At 48.7% G+C, this 27,338-nt stretch overlaps 1 protein-coding gene across 1 annotated transcript; it reads left to right on the forward strand.

The window, feature by feature from the left end:
* The first annotated feature begins 145 nt into the window (after positions 1–145).
* LOC4339431 (uncharacterized) lies at positions 146–2,782 on the forward strand. Its single transcript, XM_015783529.3, has 2 exons — positions 146–843; positions 2,263–2,782. Exons 1-2 carry the CDS (start codon positions 196–198, stop codon positions 2,422–2,424), a joined length of 810 nt encoding a protein of 269 aa, XP_015639015.1. The 5' UTR covers positions 146–195; the 3' UTR covers positions 2,425–2,782.
* The last annotated feature ends 24,556 nt before the right edge of the window (positions 2,783–27,338 follow it).

Raw genomic sequence — 27,338 nt, forward strand, 5'->3', positions numbered from 1 at the left:
CGAATTCCCCAAAACAACCCCTGCAGCATCTACCCCTCCCATGCCACCAACCACGGTAATAACGTAATAACGCGAGAAAACCAGGGGTAATTTTGTCCAATGTGACATCGGTATAAAATAACTGAACCACCTAATCGCCATGGCCACACCACCACTCTCCAGTCTCCACCTCCGCGGCGATGCGGAGCAGCAGCCATGGAGGTGCTCAGCTCCAGCCGCTTCTCTAGGGTTTTCCCCAGCAGCCTCCTCAGCCCCGTCTCCAAGCCGCTCAAGCCCCCGCGCCACCGCCGCCGCCGCGTCCAGACGCTATCCTCCTCGTCCTCCGATGCCGCGGCGGCGCCGTCCACGCCGCCGCCAGTGTGGCCGCCCGCCTCGCTCTCCCGGCTCCTCGCCGCGGCGCTGCGGGGAGGGCGCGCGGGAGGGGAGCTCCCGGACCTAGCCGTGGGGGCGGGGGCGGCGGCGACGGCGGCGGGGGGAGGGGCGAGGATAGGGACGCTGCTGATGAGCACGACGGCGGCGGCGGTGACCAAGGCGCGGGAGAACCCGTACATCCTGGCGCTCGCGGCGAACCCGACGTTCGTGTCGGGGCTCGTGGCGTGGGCGGTGGCGCAGGCGGCCAAGGTCGTGCTCACCTCGTTCGTGGAGCGGCGGTGGGACCTGCGGATGCTGTTCAGCTCCGGCGGGATGCCGTCGTCGCACACGGCGCTCTGCACCGCGCTCACCGCCTCCGTCGCGCTCTGCCACGGCGTCAGCGACTCGCTCTTCCCTGTCTGCCTCGGGTTCACATTGATAGTCATGTATGACGCCACGGGCGTCAGGCGCCACGCGGGGATGCAGGCCGAGGTGAGCCAATGCTTCGATTGCTTTTGTCCATTTCTGTATTGCATTTAGATGTATGTGATACATTTTTTTTTCTGAACTTTTGATTTTGATAGCTAATTTGTCAAAATGATTCAGAGATTGCTTGTTATTTGGGGTAGGATACTTTTTGTTCACATTGTTCAATCATCGATGAATGACTGATTCGATGGCCCTTGTGAGGTTTGAACTTGCGGCTGGTGGTATATTTTACATTTTTACCCAATGTTGGAGTGATTATGGGATTGCATACTCCTATGTTGTTACTTTCAATGTGGTAGTATTTGTGGTGTACATACAGATTGATTGCTTATGTTATCATTGTTTGGGATAACATTGGTGTTCATTTTACTCTGCTTTTATGGTTTTCGTCTCTCAGCAGTAAGTGTAATGGTTACCATTTGCAAATGATTGTAAATTTGTGATATGACTTACAACTGAAAATCTGAAGCTAACATTCTGAACTCAATGGGGACTATGATTTCGCGTTGGCATCATTGCGATACTATTATGAATTGTGCTACATATATAAGATTATGGCTGTCCTGATATAAAACAAGCCAGCCAAATTGCAAAAGTTAATCATGTGCGAGCTGCTGTTATTTGGGCTTTAGAAGTTGTTATATGGCAGTTTTAGTATCTTTTCGCATAAACAAATTTTGGCTTTGTCTTAGCTTTCCAGTGGCCCCAGATACTTTTTTCACCATATGTTGAACTACAAACTTGAGTGTACTTGTTGGGGGCAATGGAACGGTGTTAAATAGTTTTGTGATTGTTTAGTATTTAGCATCAAAATAGATTTCAGGCATTCAAGACCAATGTCTTGCTCCTTCCAAACAATTGCTGTAGTTTGGTATGAAACTTGTGTGCTACATTCACCTTATTTAGCTCATTATCTTTTTTGTAAATCATAAAACCAGCTACTCAAATATATATTACTTCCCTGATTGAAGCTTCACATATTACCTTAGAATAACACATGGCACAGACCTGAGACCTGCAATCATTTTGCCAATATGCTTTTCTTTATCAACTTACTTTAAGGGGTAGTGGTAACATTACTGTTTTATCACATGGAAACTGATAGCAAGCAGCAAATCCAGTTAAGCTTGCCGTACATATCATCTAAAAAAATGCAGTCCAGATACTTTTTTTTGGAAAGGGGAAAATCCTGATAATTATCACGATTGCATTCTGATGCTCGAGTTTAGATTCAGGACCATTTGGATATTGGTTTTGGATAGCCATCACAACAACACAGTAGCAATAGTGTGTTATATATGACTTGTGATAGGGTGCTTATTTCCTGAATGGTAATACACAATAACACCAGATGCACCAAATGCTGTCAGTTTTATAGTACTCGCTTATTGTTACTTGATATCTTCCTTATGATTGACACAGGTACTCAATAAGATCGTTGAGGACCTGTTTCAAGGCCATCCAATTAGTGAAAGAAAACTGAAAGAGTTGTTAGGGCATACTCCATCACAGGTTTTTGCCGGCGCTTTGCTAGGCATCATGGTGGCCTGGTTCTGTTGTCAGGGCTGTATTGTTCCCATTTGACTGCTGTTGTACTTCAGAAATGGAAAAATCGTTTTGACACGAAGATTTTTGGTGCATCTGGTGTAACCATTGTTCCAGGAGATAGCTAATTTTATTTCCTGGCCTGTTTGCCTGTACATATATGTAACTCAATAGCAGGGATAGCCACGAATTTGATATTCTCAATTCATAGTTGAGATTTAAGTCCTTTTCTGATCTGATTGACATCATTGAATGTAGGAGTGTTTTGCTCTTAGATCTGAAAATTCTGGAGTTACCCTGTACAACCACTGTGATCAAGAAGCCATAATTTGGGCATATTATCTCTGTATCATATAGTGAAACCAATGCTGATTGTTACTGGCTTCAGTCAAACAAATTCTGTCTGGACAATTAACTGTTACTAACAACTAGTATTGGTGTATTACCAGCAAGTACAAATTGGTCTAGCTATGTTTGGCAAATTGGGTCATGCTAAGTTGCTGCTTTGCTAGGGCACACGTGCTGCTCAATGCTTTTGTTTTTGGTACTACTTTACTTGGCACTTTGGCAGTTCGCACCTTTTCAATTGAGGGATCTCGCTCCAAAGTCGACGATGGTATCGATTTTTTATCACATGAAGCATGGCATTGTCGGTTGTCAACGACGAGATTTCCGTGAAACTCAACATTGACAAGAGCCCAGTGGTGCGCCACGAATCCTGACGATGCCTCAGGGCGTGCTGGTTCACGAGGCCATATTGCCCTATTCGTGACAAGGTGGAGGTATATAACATTCTACAATTTTTTTATTAAAATACTTTTAAATTGTAGGATAATTACATTGTAACTACTGTAATGCAACTACTGTATAATTTGCTCATCTAACATCAAAACGTTAGACTAACTTAGCGGATGAGGTGCGCTTTTGTGAAGCACTGACATGTAAAGCGAGTGTAACTGAACTGATTAGGTGTTTTTTTGTGGAATATGTTCATCCAGATTTAAGTTCTAGATTTAGATCCCGTTTGAATCATTTAGTCCCTGGATTAAAATTTTAATCCCCTACTATTTGGATCCAGGGACTAAAAGGGACTAAAGTCATGTGTACCGAAGAAGAGAGGGGTTGCCACTATAGTCCTATAAGTCTCAATATGCACTTTTAGTGCTTTTTACTCACCCCTGTTTGGATTCTTAAGGATTAAAATAGAGTGACTAGTGGATTAGTCCCACGAACCAAACAGGGCCTTAGCACATGTGCTCATATTTACGATTATTTATTTTTTTTTAGGGGTAGACAACATTCATGCCAATAATAACTTAATAAGACGTCTATAGTTAATTTATGAACTTCAAGATATAATGACCTAATTTTTAAGAGGTGTTTATAGAGTCCTAGGAGTAGGGTATGTATGTGTGCGTTTATATAGGTGAGTTTGCACACATCTATATGAGCGATTGCGTCCATACCGTGTTTTGGAAAAAAAAAACACTGATTTTAACCAGACACGTTGCTTAATCAGGCAAAGCATGACACATTTTTCACTTTGGTGCTTTAGGTAAGGGCGAAAACCTGAAAACGGCTGGAAAGTGGAAACGAGTGAAAAACCATGTTTTGCCATATATGTTTATCTTGGTTGATAAAAAACTGAAAATGATAAAGTTAAAAACGAAAACGATATTGGGACCTTATAAAGGTGTGTTCGGGAGGAGAGGTTAGGAACCCCTTCTTTTTAACACGTAAAAGGAAACACACATTAGCGCATGATTAACTAAGTATTAGCTACTACTTAGTCTCGAAAAAAGATAAACCATGTGTTCAAATTCGTAGCTAGGATTAGGTTTTTTTAGGACGGATGGGGTATCTTTTAAAAAATAGATTAATATGATTTTCAAAACAACTATATATACAAGTTAAAAAAATGTATTGTTTAACGGTTTAGAAAGTGTACATGTTAAAAAGGAGAAAGGTAAAGTTAGGAACATAGATAAGAGCATACTCCCTCCGTTAAAAAAAACCAAAAAGTAAAAACATACTCTATGTCTAAATTTATTATATTAAGATATGTCACGTTATAATAATAGGTTATGTTTTCAGACGGAGGGAGTAGCCAGTAGTGGTGATAGTACATTCAGCCCAACTGACCATTAATCCTAGTCAACATAATAGACAAGACGTGTTGCTCCCTGCTTGTTCACCATCTTTGGACGAATGACTGGGGGCGTGACTGCGTGTAATAATTCTGTACAAAATAACAGATTTTTCAAACACAACTCTTAATCAGGCAAAGTATGACGCTGATTCCACCTTGGTGCTTTAAGAAAATAGAGGTCAACATGGAAAGAAACGGAAAGATGGAAATTCTCTAGATTCAAAGAAAGTGAGATAAAGCAGCTCCTTGGAATGCTCATGTCATGCTTGAAGGTGTCTGCCACTCATTAGAGTATCTAAGATAATAGTGTCATCAGTAACACACTTTAGTAGCGGCAAACAAGGCCGCATGTCTTGTTTCCAGCAAGTATAAATGCATGTAATAGTCATGGCTCCTGCCCTTTCGTCTTTTTGGAAAAAAAAGATATCAATGTTAAGTTGTTTTTGTTACGCAAATGTACCTGGTGATAGCAAACCGCACACCATAATTGTGATGAAAAGAATATAAAATGACATGCTTTCAGGGGTGTTTCTGTTAGGTACATTCACGTGCATGGACATTCGCAATTTCACACGCATATTCAATCAGAGCATACCATGATGCAGTGAATGGAATTAAATGTTAGCCATATCATGCACGGGCCATTGCTATCACCGTGCTTTGATCAGTTGAGCTGCGTCTTAAAAGGAGAGAGAAACAAGCAAAAATTAATTTATAAGTTACTCCCTCCGTCCTAATATGTAGCAATCTAGAATGGGATTAGATCCATAACCCACCCTAGGACTACGAATCTGGACGGAGAGAGTAAATCTTTATATCTGTATTAGAAGTTTACATATATACAATTTTCGCAAAAATCATAGTTTAGAAGCTCGTAAAACATGTCACGTTAATCTATTGCTATGTTTTCTTAAAAAAGAGAACCAAAATAAACTCTAAAGCGTGACTTGAGTTCCAAAATTCAAAGGCTACAGTTAATAATATTTGGCTTTGGTTTTTTTCAAAAAAAAAATATTTGGCTTTGGTTAACATACGGTGGGAAAGTCATGCATCTTTCAAATACATAATAACTCAAAATCCTGTGCGCACGTGGTGTCGTGGTGAAAGTACGCTGTGATTGGAAAAAAATAATGGACGTTTTAGACTGGATACAATAATAGATGGTAGATAATCCATATAGGATTTTTTATGAGCTAAAGTAGAGAGGGGAAGAGAGAGAAGGAGCGAGCGACTAATTAGTCACCCAACTGTACTCTCTGTCCGAGACGTCGGCCCACCAGGTGTACTCTCTGTCTGAGACGTCGGCCCACCAAGAACGATGGGTGCACCCGCGCAAGCCGCCGTTGCCACGTCCGCGGGCGTCGCGCTCCACCAGATTGCCGCTGTTGCAGTCCTCGTCCGCCATGGCTGCCCTTGCCATCGACTACGTTTATCGTGACCGTCGCCGCTGCCCTCGTCCATCATGGCTACAATCGCCATCGACTGCGTCCGTCGCCGCTACCCTCATCCGTGTCCACCATCGCCACCATCGCTGTCGCCATCAACCGTGTCCGCCGCCGCCTAGTCCGTTGCGGTCGTCGGACTGCTGGCCTTATCCTCCACGCTCATTGCCTGCATCCGCCTCGGCTACAACCTCATCCACCGTGGCAGCCCGTGTCCGGCTTGGCCGCAGCCCTCGTCTACGGCGGCCGCCGCCATCGCTCTCTTCTGCTGTCGTCGTCCTTGGTCCACCATGGTCGTCATTGTTGCGTTCTTCCGCCGCAGCGGGCTCATCCACTGCGTCGTCGCGTCCTTCTGCCAGTGTCGCCTTGTCCACTGTGGCCGCGGCCGTCGTGTCGCCGCCATTGTGTTGTCGCCATCTTCCACCGCAATTGGCGTCTTCGTCCGCCCCAGCCACCGTGGGCACTAGTACGCCACCGTCATCCACGTGCGTCACCGTAGTCCGGAGGACTAGAGGAGAAGAGGTGAGAGGAAAAGATTGGGAAAGATGGTGGGTCCCATGAAGATAATAAAATATATATATGTTACAGTTAATCTATTACTCCCTCCGTCCTAAAATGTAGCTATTTCTAGCACAGTGTCTTGTCCCAAAATGAAGCTATTTCTTCACCTACCTCCTCCTCTCAACCAATCACAACCATTCTTCTTCACACACTTTCTCTTTTCAACCAATCACACACTTTCTCTAATCATTCTCACCTACTTTTTTAATACCCGTGTCAACCGTAAAAATGGCTTTATTTTGGGATGAAGGAAGTATAGACAATAACTATACTGTTTGTTATAGATGATATTACTATCTATTATAGTCAGCACTCAGCAGTGGACTTTCTCTTCAAACCCAATTCACCTCTTCTTCCGCCCGCCGTTGGCTGCCCCGCACGCGTAGCTAAAAGCGGGTGCACCGAGAGCGGCCACGTAGTACTAACTTCTCTTTATCGAGCGTCAACGTGAGCCGACTGCACCAAAATCATCAGTGGAAGCGGAGCACTTTTCCCCAGCGAAAATCGAGCGACGAATCATGGCAAAAAGCTTGAACCCGGTCCTGCTTTCTCTGAATTTCTAGCTATAGCCACTCACAGGATTTTGCTCATGTGCAGTCGTTAGTGTGACTCATCTTAAACAGTCACGACCATCCAAATTGCATGTAAGTATGGGTGCAAGCGGGACGGGCAAGTTGATTTTTTATTCTCACTTCCAGTTCATTTTTTATATCACCATACGAGAAATAAACTAGCAAACGGATTTTTATGCGGGTAGTGAGACTACCCACTTGCATCTCTACATGTATGGGTTGAATTCTTTATTCTTGGAGCACTGTTTTACATAGAAAATAGTACCGTACAACCACTGTAGTGATGGTGCTATAGCACTTGATTTACGTCTTTGATCTAAAAATAAAAAATGAATGATAAGATACCATACCGTTATTAACTTACAGTTCTAGTTGTGACTGCATGTAATCTCAATCCACATTTTTCTCATCTTTGCAGAAAATAAAGGAAGCGAAAGGAAAGGAAACTTAGTCCTATTTAAAATAGATTATTAACTGAATTATCATAGTAGATTACCAATAAAATTATAATTATAAACTAAATATTTCAACGATAAACTTAATAAACACTTAGAGATCTAACTACTTTTGAAAAAAAAACATATTTTAAGAGACGTGAAATAGTTAAGCGAAGTTCTGAAAACAACGGGACCTTAGTGACACTGTAGTGTAGCACAGGCCACATAGGAATCAGGACAGGGCACAAAGTCAGCTGGCGTCGGCAAATGAAGGGTGTGTTGGTTGCCGGTCACACTCACACTTTGTCACAACTAACATTAGGTAAATTGTGGCAGCCACAAAAGTGTGGTGGACAAATTGCTAGTCACAAAGTGTGGCAAAGTTAGCAAGAAAATTAAGTCTATGACATATGAGACATGCTATTGAAAAACTGTGGCAAGCCACAACTGTTGCAGTGAACCAAACACATGCCTAACAAACTGTGCCAACCACGAGTATGGTGTGGCAACGTGTGGCCAAGTCTCATCTCAAGCGAGCTAAAAGAAAATCTCAAGGGAGCTACTCCTATGTGCAGTTGAAACCGCAAGCTGTGGATACATAGTAATACTAGTTTAGTCCATTTTAAGCGGAGCGATGGATTTTCGTATCTAATATTTAACTGTTCATTTTTTTAAAAAAATATTAAATATTAAATAAATAGTCACATATAAAGTACTATTCATATTTTATTATATAATAATAATAATAATATTTTTAAAAAATAAATTAAACTATTAAACGTTTGATATAAATAGTGTAAAATTGTGGTCTTTCTAGGCGAACATAGTACTGAATACTGATGTCGCACAGTTGGGGCGAAACGAGTTGTCCATTACCATTAGCGAAGACGACGATGCTGCCTCGCTCCAAGCCCCCAACTTGCGTGCGTGTGATGGCACTAGCTCTCTCTGATTTTTTTTGTAACGAATCAGACAGCCGTCAATTTCATTTAATAGAGAATAATAAAACTGTACAGAAAACACAGACACTAGCTCTCTCATCTCACAGAAACTTACTTTTTACCGCTCATGCATGATATCGAATGGCTGGGAGCTGGCTAATCTGAATCTCGCTCGCACTTTGACCCGGCTCTTGCATATGCATATGTAACATTAGTGGTAGATTGCTGAATGTACTGAGATTATTAAGGCGTGATCTTGTTCTGCCGTGGTCAAATCAAACACTGCAACAATCTTTTGCCCGAACGAAGCAAACAATTAATCTTTTTGTGAGTGTGCGAAGAACGCCCTTATCTTTTTTTTCATGGCTTTATTCAGGGATTTGTTTTATTTATTTGCGATATCTTCTGAATCTGGATACAAGCTGTTATTATCAGAAATTATCACAAAAAAATTTCACATATATCTGAGATCGTTAGTAGTTCATGTATATACTCTCTACATTCCCAATTGATCGTCGTATATAATTTTTAAATTATTTCTAAATAATCATCATATTAGTATTTATTTTCTAAGTTTATTCGTTATATGTGCCTAAAAGATACTCCCTCCATCCTATAATATAAGGCGTGGTCAAACTTGGCACTATCTTAGTAAATAAAATTTAATTTATAATATAATAATTGTTAGCTAAATATTTTTAAAATTAAATATTAAAATGTGTGCACGCTCTATTTATAGGAAGATGGAGTATTCCTAAATAGACATTGATGCTGTATTCATGCACATAACACACATAACAGTGTTTTGGTTTATTATCGGTTAATTAGTAAATGATACGAATGTTGTATGGATTGAGTTTGTTACCGAGCAAAGTCATTATGAAAGAATTTATTATGTACTCATGCAATATAATGATTAACTGAGAGGGAACGGATGGAGTATTTTCCATGAGAATCTGCTTGTCATGAAGAAAAAAAAAAAAGGCGCCATGTGTGCGCACGGTGAAGAGCCAGCTTGATGTCGGAAGTAAGCGAAAAGGAAATAAAATATCCGATACTGTGTGTCTGTCGCCGGCTTGCCGAGCAAACCCATCATCCGTGGCCGTCAGCCGCTCTCGCGGCACGGCGACGCGCGTACGCACGCACACAAAAGCTGGGGAGCACCGCCGCCGCCACCGCCACCGCCGCACCGTGCATCATCGTGTGGACTCGGCGCTCGCTCACGAGTCACGAGCGCGATATAGAAGTTAAAAAGGTGACATAAGTGAGCTGTATAAGTTGTCACATTAAATTTATACGTAGAGAAGAAAAATAAAAGAAAAAAACAGGGATTATAAATTTATAGCTAACTGTAACACGAACTTAGATAAAGTACTCCATCTGTTTCTTATTCCATCTGTTTCTTATTATGAGTCGTTTGTCTTTTTTTTTCTAATCAAATTTGTGATCAAGTTTGTAGAAAAATACAGTAGCATTATCAATACAAAACAAACATTATATCAAAACTAGGAAGGTGGCCCGCACGCGCATGCGCGCACACTTATATTATTGAAAGGTAAGATTATTATTTGTTCAAAATTAAATTGTCAAATAGATTAAGGGCAAACTAAAGTTGGGATAATGGCATTTTATAATAATTTAAGGGTTCTATTTTTCTTAAGGTTTCTTAAAAAACCATTCATAAACATTTGAGTAGGAGATGAATTAATTACTTACCACTTTTGAATCATGTTTTTTTCTCGAGTAAATAAGAAACTATTGCTTAATTATCATACAATCCATCCATATACATATCATGTAGTATGTCCACAAATGAATAGTGCGAGAGCAAATATTCAAAATTCTTGTGATTAAATCGCCTCATGAAGACGTATGATATAGTAAGAAAGGGAGGGAAGCGTATGTAAGGAAAAAAAGAAGAAAGGGGAAAATGAAAAAAGGGAGGGGAAGTGTATGTACCCACGTACGTAGGTGCGCACCTATGCCGTGGGAGGAGAGGTGGGACCTCATAGTATTTAGTGTTTTCTAAGATCAATTTAGTCTAACGGTTTATAATATTGGATGTGCCAATTTAAGTGAAAATCAAGTAATATATACTTTGCTTTTTTTTCATATAATTTCTAATATTTGCTCTAATTTATTAGAGCACCACGTGACAGCTCGAGAGCATTTTAAGAAATTTTATAGGACTTAACACATGTAATTAGAATATTAACCATGTAATATATATGTATGGGGTATATGGTAATATTTGTTCCAGCTTCGTCGATGTTTATATACATGTAGAGAGAAGCCATTAGATGTCTAATTAATAGCAATTAATTTTGACACCTATTTACCGTTGTTCATAGTAGCTCTTACATATTCATCTTATGACTCTGAGTATCCATTGATCCCCAATTTACTGTTTACGATGACTCGCATGAAAAAAATGTACTACTTAGGGTTTAGGACAACTGAAATTGATGAATTATCTGATTTATGTGATAGCTATTTGAGGGTATAAACGAATGAATTGACTTCTAAAAGTTAAAATGTTGTTTAAAAAAAGACACAATTTAGAAACTTGGAAAGCATGCAAATGAAATTCAAACTATGGAATCGGGAAAAAAAAAGAGGGTCTTAAACTCCCTTGTCTTAGAAGAGTTCCATTGATATTCGTTAATATTGTGCTCACATTTATAATATAATGATTTCTTTCAACTGTACGGACAAATAATACAAAATCCAAATACAACGTAACACAATACATTATAATTATTCTGTAATCAACTCTCGGTTCAGCTTAAACGGAGCTAAGTGTTCCAAAAACACAACCCACAGTGCTTAATTCTTCTCTCGCTGCATCACACCTCTAATTTTCTTTTCATGTTATTAACAAAATTTATCATCTCCATATATGATTTGACATGTAGCAAAGCGGTAGCGCTGCGGCGATCGTGATCACCTTATGCCTCAAACACGACGCTTTGTCACGCGTGCAAAAGGCAAATGTGCATACGTGCATTGTGCAGCGGGCCAAAAAGGGAACTTTGGATGCTTTATTTATTAGCAAATAATAGATTTGATGATTTAAATAATATCCACTGGTTTTAATGTAAGTGTAAATTAGTTGATATAGATTTTAAATTGTTAATTTAATGGGTACACAATATAATGTCATAGACTGTATTTTGAAACAATGCATTATTTGAGAATGATAGTCCAATGTAATAAAAAATAGATCCAATGATTTAAATAATGGGTTCATCGGTTTAAGTGCACGTATAAATTAGTTAATATAGATCTTAAATTATTTATTTGATAGGTACACAATATAATTGTGTAAACTTTATTTTAAAATAGTGTATTATTTGAAAATAATAGTACAAAGTAATGAGTACGACGGTTTAATTAAGTGGAAATTATCTTACTCCCTCCGGTTTCATTCTAATTGAAGTTTTGGATAATAACACGGTCTACAAAATATATCTTTGACCTTATTTTTCTATTATAATATATACGATAAATAAATATATGTTTCTATTATAATATATAAGATAAATAAATATATGTTTACTTTTATTATAGTGCTTTGAGAGATAAATCTATATATGTTGTTCTAGTTCCTTTAAACTAAATATTTTTAAAGTTATTGATAGTCAAAGTTATAAAAGTTTGACCTCAACCTTGTCCAAAAGGTCAATTATTATAGAACCGGAGGGAGTACATTATTAATTTAATGGGTAACATATAATGGTGTAAATTTTATTTTCAATAACTGTAAAGCTAATTTAGTTACATGTGAGTTGTTTGATGGTAGATTCTTTGTTAGTAAAATTATGATTATTTAAAAAATATATATCCATTATATAAATGGAAAAGGAAGAAAAAAAAAGAAGGGATGGAATGTACGTACATATACCTACACATGTGCGGAGAAGAGGAGAGGTGGGACCCCATAGTATTTAGTTTGTTTATTCTTAGAATTTCTATGATTTTCTCTAATTTATTAGAGCGTCACGTGGCGGCTTGAGAGCATTTGTAGGAAGTTTAATGGACTTTTAGTATACCTACACATGCCCGGGAGAAGAGGAGAGGTGGGACCCCATAGTATTTGGTTTGCTTATTCTTAGAATTTTTAGGATTTTCTCTAATTTATTAGAGTATCACGTGGCGGCTTGAGAGCATTTGTAGAAAATTTAATAAACTTTTAGTATATAATAGATATATAGATATATTTTATTTTTTAAAAAAATATAGGAAATCCTGTCGATTTTCTTTCCAATGATGGTATTACGTACATATGTTTCTTTGACTTTATTTTCTTCTGTATATTGTATAAGTACATGTATATGGTTTTTTTTTTCTTGCGGCACAGTAGGCCAGCTTTATTTTTTTTTCCTTTGAATCGTACTTAGTACAAACAGTTATATATTTCTTGTGTGGGAGGAAGGTATTATTTTTTTAATAACAGATCTAATATAATGGTCAAAAATATAGGGGCCACCAATTTAAGTGAAAATCGACGGTGAGATTAGATAGTGCCATGTGGCGGTCTAGGAGTGTTTGTAGGAGTGCCACATGGCGGCTTTAGAGCGTTTGTAGGAAGTTTAATGGACTTTTAGTATATAATAACTAAGAAGGTAGTCCGCGCATTCGCGCGGGCATGTATCATAGGCTGCATTTGAGATACCTATAAGTAATAGGCTGATTGTGTTAAAATGTCGTATTTGTTATATAGCAAACTATATATAGGCATATGGATCTTATATCGTTGGTTTGGTTATAAACATATCAATAGTTAAAGATTAGAAATCAGACGTGAAACTTATAATTATAGATTATTTATCTTTAGTTAAATAGGAACGTGAGAGGAATGAAAAGCGTAGAGCTTGAGACAGAGAGGGGAAGGAGTGGGTGTGTAGTGATGGGCGCATATGGAGCGGATTTTTTTTTGTATTTTTTCTAAGTAATTTAAGTGAAAGCAAATTATCATATGTTAATTTCCTACTATTTGCAAGTTTTTTTTCAAGATGTGACATGTCACTGATTTGATAGATTTTTTTTTCTAAAAGTAGATTTGATAGTTGAAAATAATATTAATAGGTCATCGATCTAAGCAAAAACTGTTGGGTAGATGTTTTATTTTTTCTTTGAATTTATAAGTTTTACTAATTTTTAAAATGTGATACTTGGTAGTTTAGCATGGCTCTAAAAGGTCATACATGGTGACTTTGTATTTTTCTAATTTTTATTATGTACAATGATTAAGATGACATAATACATGTTGTCACTTTTTTAATGTTTCAGTGTTGTTTGCTTGTTGGTCTATGTTCAAATTACGTATTTTAAATTTTACATAGTAAAATATGAGCAATAAAATCAACAGTGTAAATAAATTAAAAATCGGATGTTATCTGGGTTGTCATGTAAAGAATAGATGGCAGTTCAAATAACATATTTTATTTTATAGTAAAATATTGGTAATATTGATTTTAAATTATTTAGCTGTCTAATTATGAAACAACCGTTCAAATAAACTAAATAAAAACATATATACTACCTCTGTTTCATATTATAAGTCATTTGTCATTTTGACTTTTTCTTGTCATTTTTTTACGTTTGACCAAGTTTATAGAAAAATATAGTAAAATTTTACAAAAAAAAACATATTATGGATATATATTGAATGTTATATCTAACAAAATAATTTTGTGTGATAGATGTTGTTAAATTTTTTATATGTATTGGTCAAACCTAAAGAATTTTAATTAAGAAAAAAGTTAAAAGGACTTATAATATGAAATAGAGGGAGTAACTTTTTAGAATTATGATTATTTTGCTATGTAACTATTATCTTTTTTCTAAATTGTTAGTTAAAAATAGATTTGTTATTTATAAAAGCATGCATCTAATCATTAATATTTTATATATTTAGGCATGGGACACGCAATCAAGAGTCCACAGCCATTCTCGTGAGATAGAAGTGTAGAAATTAATTATTAAGTAATAAAAGAAAAATCTTAACTACCATACATAAAAAAAGGAAAGAGATGAGGAGAAGGAGACGAGAACTTACGTAAGGTAGTAATTGAGGAAGGATATTTTTTTATGAGATAAATCTAATTGGCCCATCAGTTTAAATTATATATTTTTTCTAATTTATTAGAGTGCCACGTGGCGGCTTAGAAGCTGACGGAGCTCGTGGCTCCTCACCGGGAGACCGCGCAGGCCCCCCTTTGCCAGTTCGGCCGGGGGCTTAGGGTGAGATCTCAAGCTCTCTCTGTATGTGGAAAGATTGCGTGCCCGGAAGAAACGCGAGACACGGACGATGTATACAGGTTCGGGCCGCTGGGAAGCGTAATACCCTACTCCTGTGTTTTGGTGGATTTGTGTGTGGAGGAGCTACAAAGTCTGAGCCGACCTATCCCTTGTTCTAGGCTCTAAATCTGGAAAAAATCAATCCTCCCTTCCCTATGGGCAAGGTCCTCCTTTTATACTTTAAGGGGATACCACATGCACTCTTCCCTTTCCAAACTGGACTTTTCTTCTTTACATAAATGGACGGAGATTTGCACGGTTGCCCTCCGAACGTCCTTCTGATGGGACGGCACATACCTACCTCCACTTCTGCCGGGGGCAGGCGCGTCGTGGGAACGTGGCTGTGAGCTGACGACATGAGCAGTGTCAGACCGGTCACAAATCGGTCATCCTTGTCCACCGCGTGTCAGCTTAGCAACGTGCATGTTTGCCCTTCTTCACACAACATCTTGCCTGTAATGGTTAGGATGAAGCCTGGTATTCATCTAACCAGGGCTAACGTGTCATCTCTAAGAGGTAACACGCTAGCTCCGGCTGGAGACGCGTGCCTAGAGGCTCTCGTCTTGACGGGACGGGGCGAGGCGTGCGTCAGACCGCCAGTCGCCACCTAACCGTTGATCTGACCGGTCTGTGACTGGTCACAGACCGGATAAAAGAGCGCGCTGCATTGCGCTGCATGCAGCGTGACACGCTTGACCAGACCGCAATAAATGCGGTTAGGTGAGCCCTACCGTGTTCACCCAACCTATGTACATAGTGCAAACCCCACAAGGGGTCGGGGCACCTCGGCCCTCGGGGCCGGGGCAGGAGCAACCCGACCCCCCCCTCGGGGAAATCAGGAGGAGGGCGGACACCTCACCCTCGGGCCCGACGTCCCCGAAGGTGCCAGGCCACGTGGGCGATTCCATCTGCCTCAAGCCTCCGGGCGCAATACTCCCGGTCCCATATCACCGACAGTAGCCCCCGGCGTTATGTCAGGGCGATCATCCTTCTCAAGGGAAGCGGTCGGGCATGACGCCACTCATAAAGCCTGGTGACAGGTGGGACCGGTCTCCGTGATTGGGCAGAAACCCAACGGTCTCAAACCACGCATATCGGTAACGGTGCCATGGCCGTCAGTCATGGGCGGTCTCTTCAAGACTGCCGCATCACTTGAGCAGCGCTCGAATCTAGGCGTGCAGATTCGTTTCGTCTGGAGATATGGTAACGTCGCTTCGGTCGGCGAGCGTAATTAACGCGCACACGATACGATCTATCTCGACTGCCACAACCGCATATCCACCTCATGCGCCGCAAGCAGGCGAATGGAATTAGTGGAAGCGTGGGCGCGAGAAACGAGGGAACGAGATAGCGAGTAACGAGGGAGCGAGATAGTGGGCACGAGAAACGAGGAGCCGGGCTCAGCGATGGGAAGGGTATAAAGCCATCAAGGAAAGGACTTGCTCCCTTCCTTTCGCCACTATTCCCCTTTCCTTCGCCGTTTGCGCCCTAAACTCACTCTTTGCTACGCCTCACCTTCGCCACACACACTCGTTCTCAACCCTTTCTTTCTCCGACGACATGGCACGGGGCTCCGCTCTGCTCGACGGTAGCGTACTACCGCCTTCCCGCATTGTGAGCGAGAGGCAGGCTGGGCTGCCGCGCCGCTTCATGCCGGAATCCGCCACCGGCCGGGAGATAGTGATGCTGGGCGAGGCGCGCCCAGCACCAGATTACCCGGGGCGGTCCATCTTCTTCCTCCCCTTCGCGATGGCCGGGTTGGTTCCTCCTTTTTCTTCTTTCTTTATGGATGTTCTGGAGTTCTACGATCTCCAGATGGCGCACCTCACCCCCAACGCAGTGATGACTTTGGCCATCTTCGCGCACCTGTGCGAGATGTTCATTGGGGTGCGCCCATCTCTTCGGCTGTTCCGGTGGTTCTTCACCGTGCAGTCGGTGTCGCCGCCGTCGGTGGTCGGTGGTTGCTACTTCCAGCCGCGGGGGCCGGTGTTGAACCGCTACATCCCCTGCGCCCTTCGCAAGAAGTGGGACGATTGGAAGAGCGACTGGTTCTACACCCCCCTTGCCAACGAAGCGTGCCTCCGACTCCCAAGCCAGCCCCCGGCGCCGGTCTCCAGCTGGCGGGCGCCAGTAGATCTGGGGGATGACTATGACGCCGTCCTCGACCGCCTGGCGGGCCTGCGATCTCAGGGGCTCACAGGGGCCATGGTGTACGGCGACTACCTCCGTCGCCGGATTGCGCCGCTTCAGCGGCGCGCCCGGAGCGCATGGGAGTACACCGGGTCCGAGGACTACATGAGGACCCACTGGGGAGTCAGATGGGATTGGGCTCCCGATGACTTCAAGATCGTGGTCCAAAGGGTGCTGAATCTCAGCTCCGTGGAGGCGTCTCTTATTCCTCAAGGACTCCTCCCCCTCTGTTGCGATCCAGACCGCGCCTCCATTCTGACCATCATGATGGGGGTCGGGGCCTCAGAGGAGGTGGCTCCTAAGGGCCACGACGGCGCCGGCGGGAGCCGCCAGGAAGAATCAACCCCAGGAGGGGGCCGTGCTTCTGGGCCCCGCGACGGGGGCTCGGGAAGCAACCGCCCTGCCGCCGCCCGGGGGAAGAGGAAACAGGGAGGAACACCCCCCCCATCTCCTCCCCGAGGGGGCGGGGCGGTGCGTGCCAGCAGCAGGCGCCCGGAGGGGGCCGTGCCGACATCACAGCCCGAGACGGAACGCAAGAAGAAGCGGCTCCGCAAGACGGGGGAGACGGAACCATCCCGGGGAAACCTGATTTCCCCTCCAAGGTGGTCGTTCAACCGACCCCCTCGCAGGTTCGTTTCACGCCTTTCACAACCATCTTCCCTTTATCCCAATCAGCAAGTTTTCTCTTATCCATCTTGTTTGTCTTCCGGTTTTTTCTTCTGCTTCAGCGATGTCCCGTCGCGTTCCTCCCGCCATCCCAAGTCCGGCCAATCCGAGGCCGAAGATCCGGCGGCCGCAGAGGAACGGAGGCGAGAATCTGACCGGCGAGAGGCCGCAGATCGCCTTCGGGAAGCTGAAGAGGCCGCCCGGGAGGCCGCTCGGGTTCGGCAGGCGGAGGATACCGCTCGGGAGGAGGCCGCCCGGGCTCGCCAAGCCGAAGAAGCTGCTCGGGAGGAGGCCGCCCAGGCTCGTCAGGCTGAAGAAGCCATTCGGGAGGTAACCGCCCGGGCTCGCCAGGCTGAGGCGATGGCGTCTTCCGAGGCGGTTCACGACAAGACCGCCGGCGCGTCGCTCGGGCCCACTCCCTCGGGTGACGCTCAGGCGACAACCTCCGGGGCGGCTCGCGACAAGGCCGCGGGCGCATCTCCTGGGCCCGCTCCCTCGGGCGACGCCCAGGACCAAGCGGGTCCGGGGGACATCCCCGAGCTCAGTGCGTCTTCTGGCGGGCCGAGCCGCGTCGCATTTTCTCCAAGGCGGCTCTTCTCCTCGTCTTCTGCCGCCCCGCTGAGTGCCGAGCCCCTTCTGCAAGCCTTGGCCGCCGCAAACACCGCGGTGCTAGATGGATTCAGCGCCCAGGTGGAGGCCTTGCGAGCGGAACGAGCGGAGCTCGAGGCCGCATGAGCGCGCGTCGAGGAGGGGCGGCGCTCGGTGGACGCCATGGTGGAGGTGGGCCGTAAGGCTCACCGCCGCCACATCTCGGAGCTTGAAGCCCGCAAGGCGGCGCTGGCGGAGATCGCCCGAGAGGTGGAGGAGGAGCGAGAGGCCGCCCTCATCGCCACCACCGCGATGATTGAGGCGCAGGACTCCCTCCGCCTTCAACACGGGAGCTGGGAGGCGGAGCTAAAGAAAAAACTCGACGCCGCCCAGGGGGTCCTTGACGCCGCCGCTGCCCGAGAGCAGCGAGCAACGGAGGCTGAAGCGGCATCCCGACGGCGCGAAGAGGCCCTTGAGGCCCGTGCCATGGTGCTGGAAGATCATGCCGGCGCCGTGGAGACCAGCTTGGCGGACCGCGAGGCCGCCGCCGCTATCCGGGAGGCGACGCTGGCGGCGCACGAGGCCGCCTGCGCCGAAGAGGAGTCCGCGCTCCGGCTCCGCGAGGACGCGCTTGCTGAGCGGGAGCGAGCTCTTGAGGAGTCCGAGGCCGCGACACAATGGCTGGCGGACAGCCTGTCCCTCCGCGAGGCAGCGCAGGAGGAGCAGGCGCGCCGCAATCTGGAATGCGTCCGCGCCGAGAGAGCCGCGCTGGAGCAGCGGGCTGCTAACCTCGAGGCGCGAGAAAAGGAGCTGGACGCGAGGGAGCGCAGCGGCGGGGCGGCTACGGGCGAAAGCGACTTAGTCGCCCGCCTCGCAGCTGCCGAACACACCGTCGCAGACATGCAGCGCGCCCTGGACTCATCCACCGGGGAAGCCGAGGCCCTCCGCTTGGCGGGCGAAATAGGGCCCGGCATGCTTTGGGATGCGGTCTCCCGGCTGGATCGCGCCGGTCGGGAAGCGGGCCTCTGGAAAGGCCAGACAATTTCGCGCTCCACCAATCTGGAAGGCCTCGCCCCGCACCTTAGGAGGATGGCCTGGGCTGTCCAACAACTCCCCGAGGAGCTCGAGAAGACCATCAAGTCATCCTCGAGGGACCTCGCCCAAGGAGCGGTGGAACTCGTGTTAGCGAGTTACCAGGCCAGGGACCCCGGCTTCTCCCCATGGACGGCGCTGGAGGAGTTCCCTCCCGGGACCGAGGACGATGCGCGCGCGCGGGTCCGGGATGCCGCCAACCACATCGTCCAAAGCTTCGAGGGGTCGGCCCCTCGGCTCGCGTTCGCCCCCAGCTCCGACGAGGAGGGCGACGCCAGCGGTGAGGACGACGGTGGCGACGAGGCCGGCGACCCGGGCACATTGGAATGAGCCCCCAGGCCCCCGCCAATCTCCAATTTTTTCTTTTTCTTTCTTCTTTTTGTATAGATCAACTTAATCTGCAATCAAAAATGATGAAAAATTTCTTATGTTAACTTTATTTTGCTATGCATATGAGTTGAGGATGATTTGTGCCGTGGTCCTTTTGCATTTTAGCTTGATTTAAGGGCTCGTGCTCAAGTCCCGATCCTCAAATGGCTCGGGTCGGGGCTAGTGCCTGGGGAGATCCACATGTCGAGACTGGCCGGGCCGGGAACATGGTGACCGAGGGTTATGGGTGACCCGATTGTGGGTTTTTGCCGATTCCCCCCCGGAGTTCACCACGCCCCGGGGCACGGCTCGGTTCTGGGCCCCGCTTGGCGATTTTAGCTGACCGAACCGAGCCCCCGAGGGCAAGGTTGAGCACGAGTGACCTTATTTCAAGTTAAGATTCTTCAGAAAAAAACGGCACAGATCATCCTTTAGGAAATTGAAACTGCTTTTATTGAAATGCTGAAATAAGAAAAGTAAGGCTGTGCATGTGTGGTAGCCCCCGGCTAACCCTGCACACCCGAGGGGGGTGCAGGGTTAGCCCGAGCCCGAAACCTGACACCCGACCCCCCCCCTCAGGGGTAGAAGCGACGAAGGTGTTCGATGTTCCACGGGTTTGGCAGTTCAGTGCCGTCGCCCGTGGCCAGCCGTACGGAGCCCGGCCGGGGGACGCCGATCACTCGATACGGACCCTCCCACATTGGTGAGAGCTTGCTCAGTCCAGCACGCGTTTGAACGCGGCGTAGGACGAGGTCGTCGACGCAGAGTGATCGGGCCCGGACGTGGCGCTGATGGTAGCGCCGCAGGCTCTGCTGGTAGCGCGCGGCTCGGAGGGCCGCGCGCCGCCCTCGCTCTTCCAAGTAGTCGAGGTCATCTCTACGAAGCTGATCTTGATCAGCCTCGCAGTACATGGTGGCCCGAGGAGACCTCAGGGTGAGCTCGGATGGGAGAACCGCTTCTGCGCCGTAGACGAGGAAGAAAGGCGTTTCCCCGGTCGCTCGGCTTGGTGTGGTTCGGTTTGCCCAGAGCACCGCTGGTAACTCCTCGATCCATAAATCGCCGTGCTTCTTGAGAATATTGAAGGTCTTGGTTTTAAGGCCTTTGAGGATTTCTGCATTGGCGCGCTCCACTTGGCCATTGCTTCTGGGATGAGCAGGCGAGGCGAAGCAGAGTTTGATGCCCATGTCTTCGCAGTAGTTGCCGAAGAGTTCACTAGTGAATTGGGTGCCATTATCCGTAATAATACGGTTAGGCACTCCAAAACGGGCCGTGATGCCCTTAATGAATTTAAGAGCAGAGTGCTTATCGATCTTGACAACCGGATAAGCCTCGGGCCACTTAGTGAACTTGTCGATCGCAACATACAGATACTCAAACCCGCCCGGGGCCCGTTTGAACGGTCCCAGGATATCAAGCCCCCAGACAGCAAATGGCCATGACAGGGGTATGATCTGCAGGGCCTGGGCCGGCTGATGGATTTGCTTGGCGTGGAACTGACACGCTCTGCATCGCCGGACCAGATCGACTGCATCATTGAGAGCTGTCGGCCAATAAAATCCTTGACGAAAGGCCTTGCCAACCAGGGTACGCGAGGCGGAATGGGCTCCGCACTCGCCTTCATGGATGTCAGCAAGAAGCTCAACGCCTTGTTCCTGAGGAATGCACTTCAGGAGGATTCCGTTAGCCGCGCGCCGATAGAGGGTCCCTTCTACCAACACGTAGCGTTTGGAAATGCGTTGTACGCGTTCACTCCCTTCGCGGTCCTCAGGTAGAGTCTTATCTGTGAGGTATGTTTGGATCTTAGAGATCCAAGCAATCAATCTAAGGGAGCTTGGAGCGCTCCCTTCGGGTCCCGAGGCCTGGACTCCAACGGGCCTCGGGGGCCGGTCAGGCGCATCCGTCTCCCCTAAGGGGTCGGGTCGCGCCGACGGCTGGGTAAGCCTTTCTTCAAAGGCGCCCGGTGGGGTCTGGGCTCGCGAGGACGCGAGCCGTGAGAGTTCGTCGGCTATCATGTTATCCCGTCTGGGCACATGCCGAAGCTCTATCCCGTCAAAATGGCGCTCCATACGCCGCACTTGGCGTACATAGGCGTCCATTTGCGGGTCAGAGCACCGGTACTCCTTACAGACCTGGTTAACGACCAGCTGGGAATCGCCTAACACCAGGAGACGGCGGATCCCCAGTCCGGCTGCCACCCTGAGTCCGGCAAGGAGTCCCTCGTACTCTGCCATATTATTGGTCGCTCGAAAGTCGAGGCGGACCAGATATCTAAGGACGTCTCCGGTCGGGGAGATCAACGTGACCCCCGCACCGGCACCCTGGAGGGACAGAGAACCATCGAACTGCATCACCCAGTGGGTGGTGTGAGGCAGCTGCGAGGGGTTCGTGCTGGCCTCGGGGATTGAGACGGTCTCTGGAGCCGGGGTCCACTCTGCCACAAAATCGGCGAGGGCCTGGCTCTTGATAGCGTGGCGTGGTTCAAAGTGCAGATCGAACTCAGAAAGCTCGATTGCCCATTTTACCACCCGTCCTGTACCCTCTCGATTATGCAAGATTTGACCGAGGGGGTAAGACGTAACCACAGTGACCCTATGTGCCTGAAAATAATGGCGCAGTTTCCTTGAGGCCATCAGAATAGCGTAAAGCATCTTCTGGGCCTGAGGGTATCGGGTCTTAGCGTCCCGGAGGGCCTCACTAACAAAGTAGACAGGCCGCTGCACCCTTCGGTGGGGCCGATCCTCTCTGCTAGGGGCCGTATCCCCGGGGCGTTCTTCGTTCAAGTGGCCTTTCGGGGCGCACTTGTCTTCTGTGCCGATGACCTCGGGGTCGGAGGATGAAAGGGGCGGCCTTCCCTCAGTGGCCTCGGGGCCGTCCTGAGGGTCGGGGGCTCCTGGCATCGTCGGACAAGCGGGCAAAGGGCCAACTCCGGTCGTCAGGGGCCTCTGGCCTCCGTTCGGCTCGGGGGCCTCTTCTCCCTGCTCTTTCCCGGGTCGAGTCAGCACAGGGTTAGCCTCGGGGTCAGAAGGCGTTAAGTGCGGCCTTCCCGCAGTGGCCTTGGGGCCCTCCTGAGGGTCGGGGGCACCTAGCACCGTCTGACAAGCGGGCAGAGGTCCGACTCCGGTCGTCTGGGGCCGTAGGCCACCGTCCGACTCGGGGGCCTCTGCTCCCCGCTCGCTCCCGGGCCAAGTTAGCACAGAATGGGGGTGCACGAAATGAGGATTGTCTTCATCGCGCTCCACAACCAACGCTGCACTAACTACTTGGGGGGTCGCCGCTAAGTAAAGTAGCAGGGGCTCATTTGGCTCCGGGGCGACTAGAACCGGGGGAGAGCTGAGATATGCCTTTAACTGAGTAAGGGCATGTTCAGCTTCCTCCGTCCAAGTAAACGGCCCCGAGCGCTTGAGGAGCTTAAACAAGGGTAGCGCCTTCTCTCCCAGCCTTGATATGAAACGACTTAGGGCGGCCATGCAACCGGTAACGCATTGCACATCCCTAAGTTTGCTGGGGGGGCGCATCCGCTCGATAGCTCGAATCTTCTCGGGGTTGGCCTCAATGCCTCGGGCAGAGACCAAGAACCCGAGAAGCTTGCCCGCAGGTACACCAAACACACACTTATCAGGGTTCAGCTTTATGCGGGCGGAGCGGAGGTTCTCAAAAGTTTCCGCTAGATCTGAAAGTAAAGTTTCTTGGTTGCGCGTTTTTACAACCAAGTCATCAACATAAGCCTCAACATTACGTCCTATTTGGCTACCCAAAGAAATTCGAGTAGTACGTTGAAAAGTAGGACCTGCATTCTTTAACCCGAAGGGCATTGATGTATAACAATAGGTTCCTACGGGGGTAATGAACGCAGTTTTTTCCTCATCCTCCCTAGCCATGCGAATCTGATGGTAACCAGAGTATGCATCTAGAAAACACAAAAGGTCGCACCCCGCAGTGGAGTCGACGATCTGATCTATGCGAGGCAGGGGGTAAGGATCCTTAGGGCATGCCTTGTTAAGGTCGGTGTAGTCGATGCACATCCGAAGCTTGCCGTTCGCCTTGGGAACGACCACCGGGTTCGCCAGCCACTCCGGATGGATGACTTCACGGATGAATCCGGCCTCCAGAAGTCTCACCACCTCCTCGCGGATGAAGGCTTGACGTTCCGGGGCCTGCCGCCGCACTTTCTGCCGGACCGGCCTTGCGCCCGGTCGCACGGCGAGACGGCGCTCAATCACCTCCCTGGGGACCCCGGGCATGTCCGCTGGTCTCCATGCGAAGACGTCAGCGTTTGCCCGCAGGAAGGAGACGAGCGCGTCTTCCTATTTGCCATCCAGAAGACCACCGATCCGTGTGGTCTTGGATGGGCCGTCGCCCAAGGCAACCTCCTTGACCGGGACCTCGTCGCATGTGGCAATCCGCTGCCTCGGGGCGGTGGGGGCGGAGGTGCCAAGCCTCTCGTCACCACCCTCGGGCTTGGTCGCAGCAGCGAGGTGGTCCGCGCGCTGCTCCATGCAAGCGAGCGCGACTTTAAGGTCGCCACGGACAAAGATGGGGCCACCGGGGCCCGGCATCTTCATCTGGAGGTAGGCGTAGTGGACCGCCGCCATGAACTTCACCAACGCGGGTCTCCCCAGGACCGCGTTGTAGGGCAGACTGAGGTCCGCCACATCGAAGTTCACCCGCTCCGTGCGGAAGTTGGCTGATCCACCAAAGGTGACCGGTAGGTCGATGTGACCTAACGGCCATGTGTGCCCCGGCGTCACACCGATGATCGGATGAGACGGCTGGAGCACCATCCCCGGGGCCTTGATAGCATCAAAGGCCGCGGGGGAAAGGATGTTGAGAGCCGCTCCTCCATCTATGAGGACACGCCCCAACTTCACATTGCAGATAGTGGGGGAAACCACCATCGCAATCTGCCCTCCCCGGGCGACGCACGGTGGGTGGTCGGTCTGGTCAAAGGTGAGGGCCACCTCCGACCACCGCGCCCGACGCGTCGCCTCATGAGTAGGGGCCGCGGCGAGAAGCTCTCGCCTCATGGCCTTAAAACTCCGGCGAGAAACGTGAGCACACGCTCCCCCGTCGACAGTGGCAATGGTGGCCCCAGGTTCCTGGAAACCTAGGTCATCATCACCGTCATCGACGTCAACGGCGGGGGCCTTCTGTTTGGCCTCACTTCGCCGTTTACCGGAGGGAACTGCCGCGGACTTGCCCTCACGGCGTTCCTGCCTCCTGTCCTCCTCCCACTTCCTCGTTCGCTCAGCCAAGTTTTTGACTGCGCGACAGTCCGCGAGATCGTGGAGGGAGGTGTTGTGGACGGAGCACCACTTGCTGGCTGGGCGCTCCCGGCTGGGAGTACCAGCCTCTTTCTTTTTGTCGCTCGCAGGCCTCCCCTTTCGGGTGGCCCGCGGAGCGCCCTCGACGGCGAGGACGTGACCCTCGTCGCCGGAATGGACCGACCTTTTCTTCCTCCTCCTGTCACGCCGCCCTGTCTGAGCGGCGGATCCGGGGGCGGCCGAAGCTGCCACACCGGAACCGGAGGGGTTCCAGGTCCAGGCCTCCTCCTTACGAGCCACTCGGTCCGCGAGCTGAAAAAGCTCTGCGGTAGTCTGGGGCTCTTTGGAGGCAATCTTTTCGAGCATGCGGTTGTGCCGCACACCCCCCCTGAACGCGTAGATCACCGCGTGTGCAGGGATGCAAGGTATAGTATTGCGGACTTGGCAGAAACGCTGAATGTACGAGCGAAGGGATTCATCATCCCCTCGCTGTACTGCGTGCAAGTCCGCTTCTTCACCTGGGCGTGGATAAGTGCCTTGAAAGTTCATGGTGAACTGCTGGCACAGATCCTCCCAGGAGTGGACCGACGCGGGTGGCAGGTTCATTAGCCAACCCCGTGCCTGTCCCTTCAGGGCCATGGGAAAGAAATTCGCCATGACCCTGTCGTCTCCCCCAGCGGCCTCGATCCCGGTCGTATAGACCTGGAGAAACTCGGTGGGGTTGACGCTCCCATCATACTTCTCGGTGATGGTGGGCCGGAACCTTGGGGGCCAACGGACATTCCGAAGACTCGCCACAAAGGCTCTACAGCCGATACCACCAGCCGGGGGCACGGAGGGCTGGTCCTCACGTCCATGTCGAGGTGACACTCTGGACGAGGAGGCGCCCTCCGTTGCACGGGGAGTACGCCGGCTATTACGCCGGCGCTCGATGTTGAGGCGGGCATCCGGCTCCCCATGCTGATCCTCCCGAGTCGAAGGTGTCGACGAGGGAGTGGCAGCCGAATGCCGTGCAGCCGCCGCCGCTCGCCGCGCCCTCCGCCTTGATGACACGGAACCGGTGGTGGCGGCGCCGGAGGTCTTGGTGGTGGCGGACCGTCCACCAGCACCCAGGCGCTGCTGGGCCGTCATGACCAAGTTGGCCACGTCGTCCAGCCATCGCTGAGCTGGAGACTCAGGGTCATGGACGACGGGCGGGTGACGTAGGAGCGCGCCAGCAGCCTGAAGCGCGCCCTGAGGCGTGCTGCCGTCGCCGTAGACGAGGAGGCGACGCTCCCCATCTCGCCGTTCTCCTGCATCACCCGCGACCGGTGATGCTGCGGATTTATCAACCCTCTCGAGCGCCTCCCCCTGCTTAGGACTTTGGTGTGGAGGTGGGGGAGTACGAGCTCGACGGCGTGGGTTTGGCTCCCCGTCGTCGCCGCTCACACTCGGAGAGAGGTCGTGCGCCTTTGCTTGCTCGGCCATTAGGCAGAACAAGGGAAACTTGGCGCACACGGAAGAGTATGAGAGCTCAGAAAACACACGCTGAGCCCCCTACCTGGCGCGCCAGATGACGGAGCTCGTGGCTCCTCACCGGGAGACCGCGCAGGCCCCCCTTTGCCAGTTCGGCCGGGGGCTTAGGGTGAGATCTCAAGCTCTCTCTGTATGTGGAAAGATTGCGTGCCCGGAAGAAACGCGAGACACGGACGATGTATACAGGTTCGGGCCGCTGGGAAGCGTAATACCCTACTCCTGTGTTTTGGTGGATTTGTGTGTGGAGGAGCTACAAAGTCTGAGCCGACCTATCCCTTGTTCTAGGCTCTAAATCTGGAAAAAATCAATCCTCCCTTCCCTATGGGCAAGGTCCTCCTTTTATACTTTAAGGGGATACCACATGCACTCTTCCCTTTCCAAACTGGACTTTTCTTCTTTACATAAATGGACGGAGATTTGCACGGTTGCCCTCCGAACGTCCTTCTGATGGGACGGCACATACCTACCTCCACTTCTGCCGGGGGCAGGCGCGTCGTGGGAACGTGGCTGTGAGCTGACGACATGAGCAGTGTCAGACCGGTCACAAATCGGTCATCCTTGTCCACCGCGTGTCAGCTTAGCAACGTGCATGTTTGCCCTTCTTCACACAACATCTTGCCTGTAATGGTTAGGATGAAGCCTGGTATTCATCTAACCAGGGCTAACGTGTCATCTCTAAGAGGTAACACGCTAGCTCCGGCTGGAGACGCGTGCCTAGAGGCTCTCGTCTTGACGGGACGGGGCGAGGCGTGCGTCAGACCGCCAGTCGCCACCTAACCGTTGATCTGACCGGTCTGTGACTGGTCACAGACCGGATAAAAGAGCGCGCTGCATTGCGCTGCATGCAGCGTGACACGCTTGACCAGA

This window comes from Oryza sativa, chromosome 5 (assembly GCF_034140825.1).
Source record: "Oryza sativa Japonica Group chromosome 5, ASM3414082v1".
Lineage (NCBI taxonomy): Eukaryota > Viridiplantae > Streptophyta > Magnoliopsida > Poales > Poaceae > Oryza > Oryza sativa.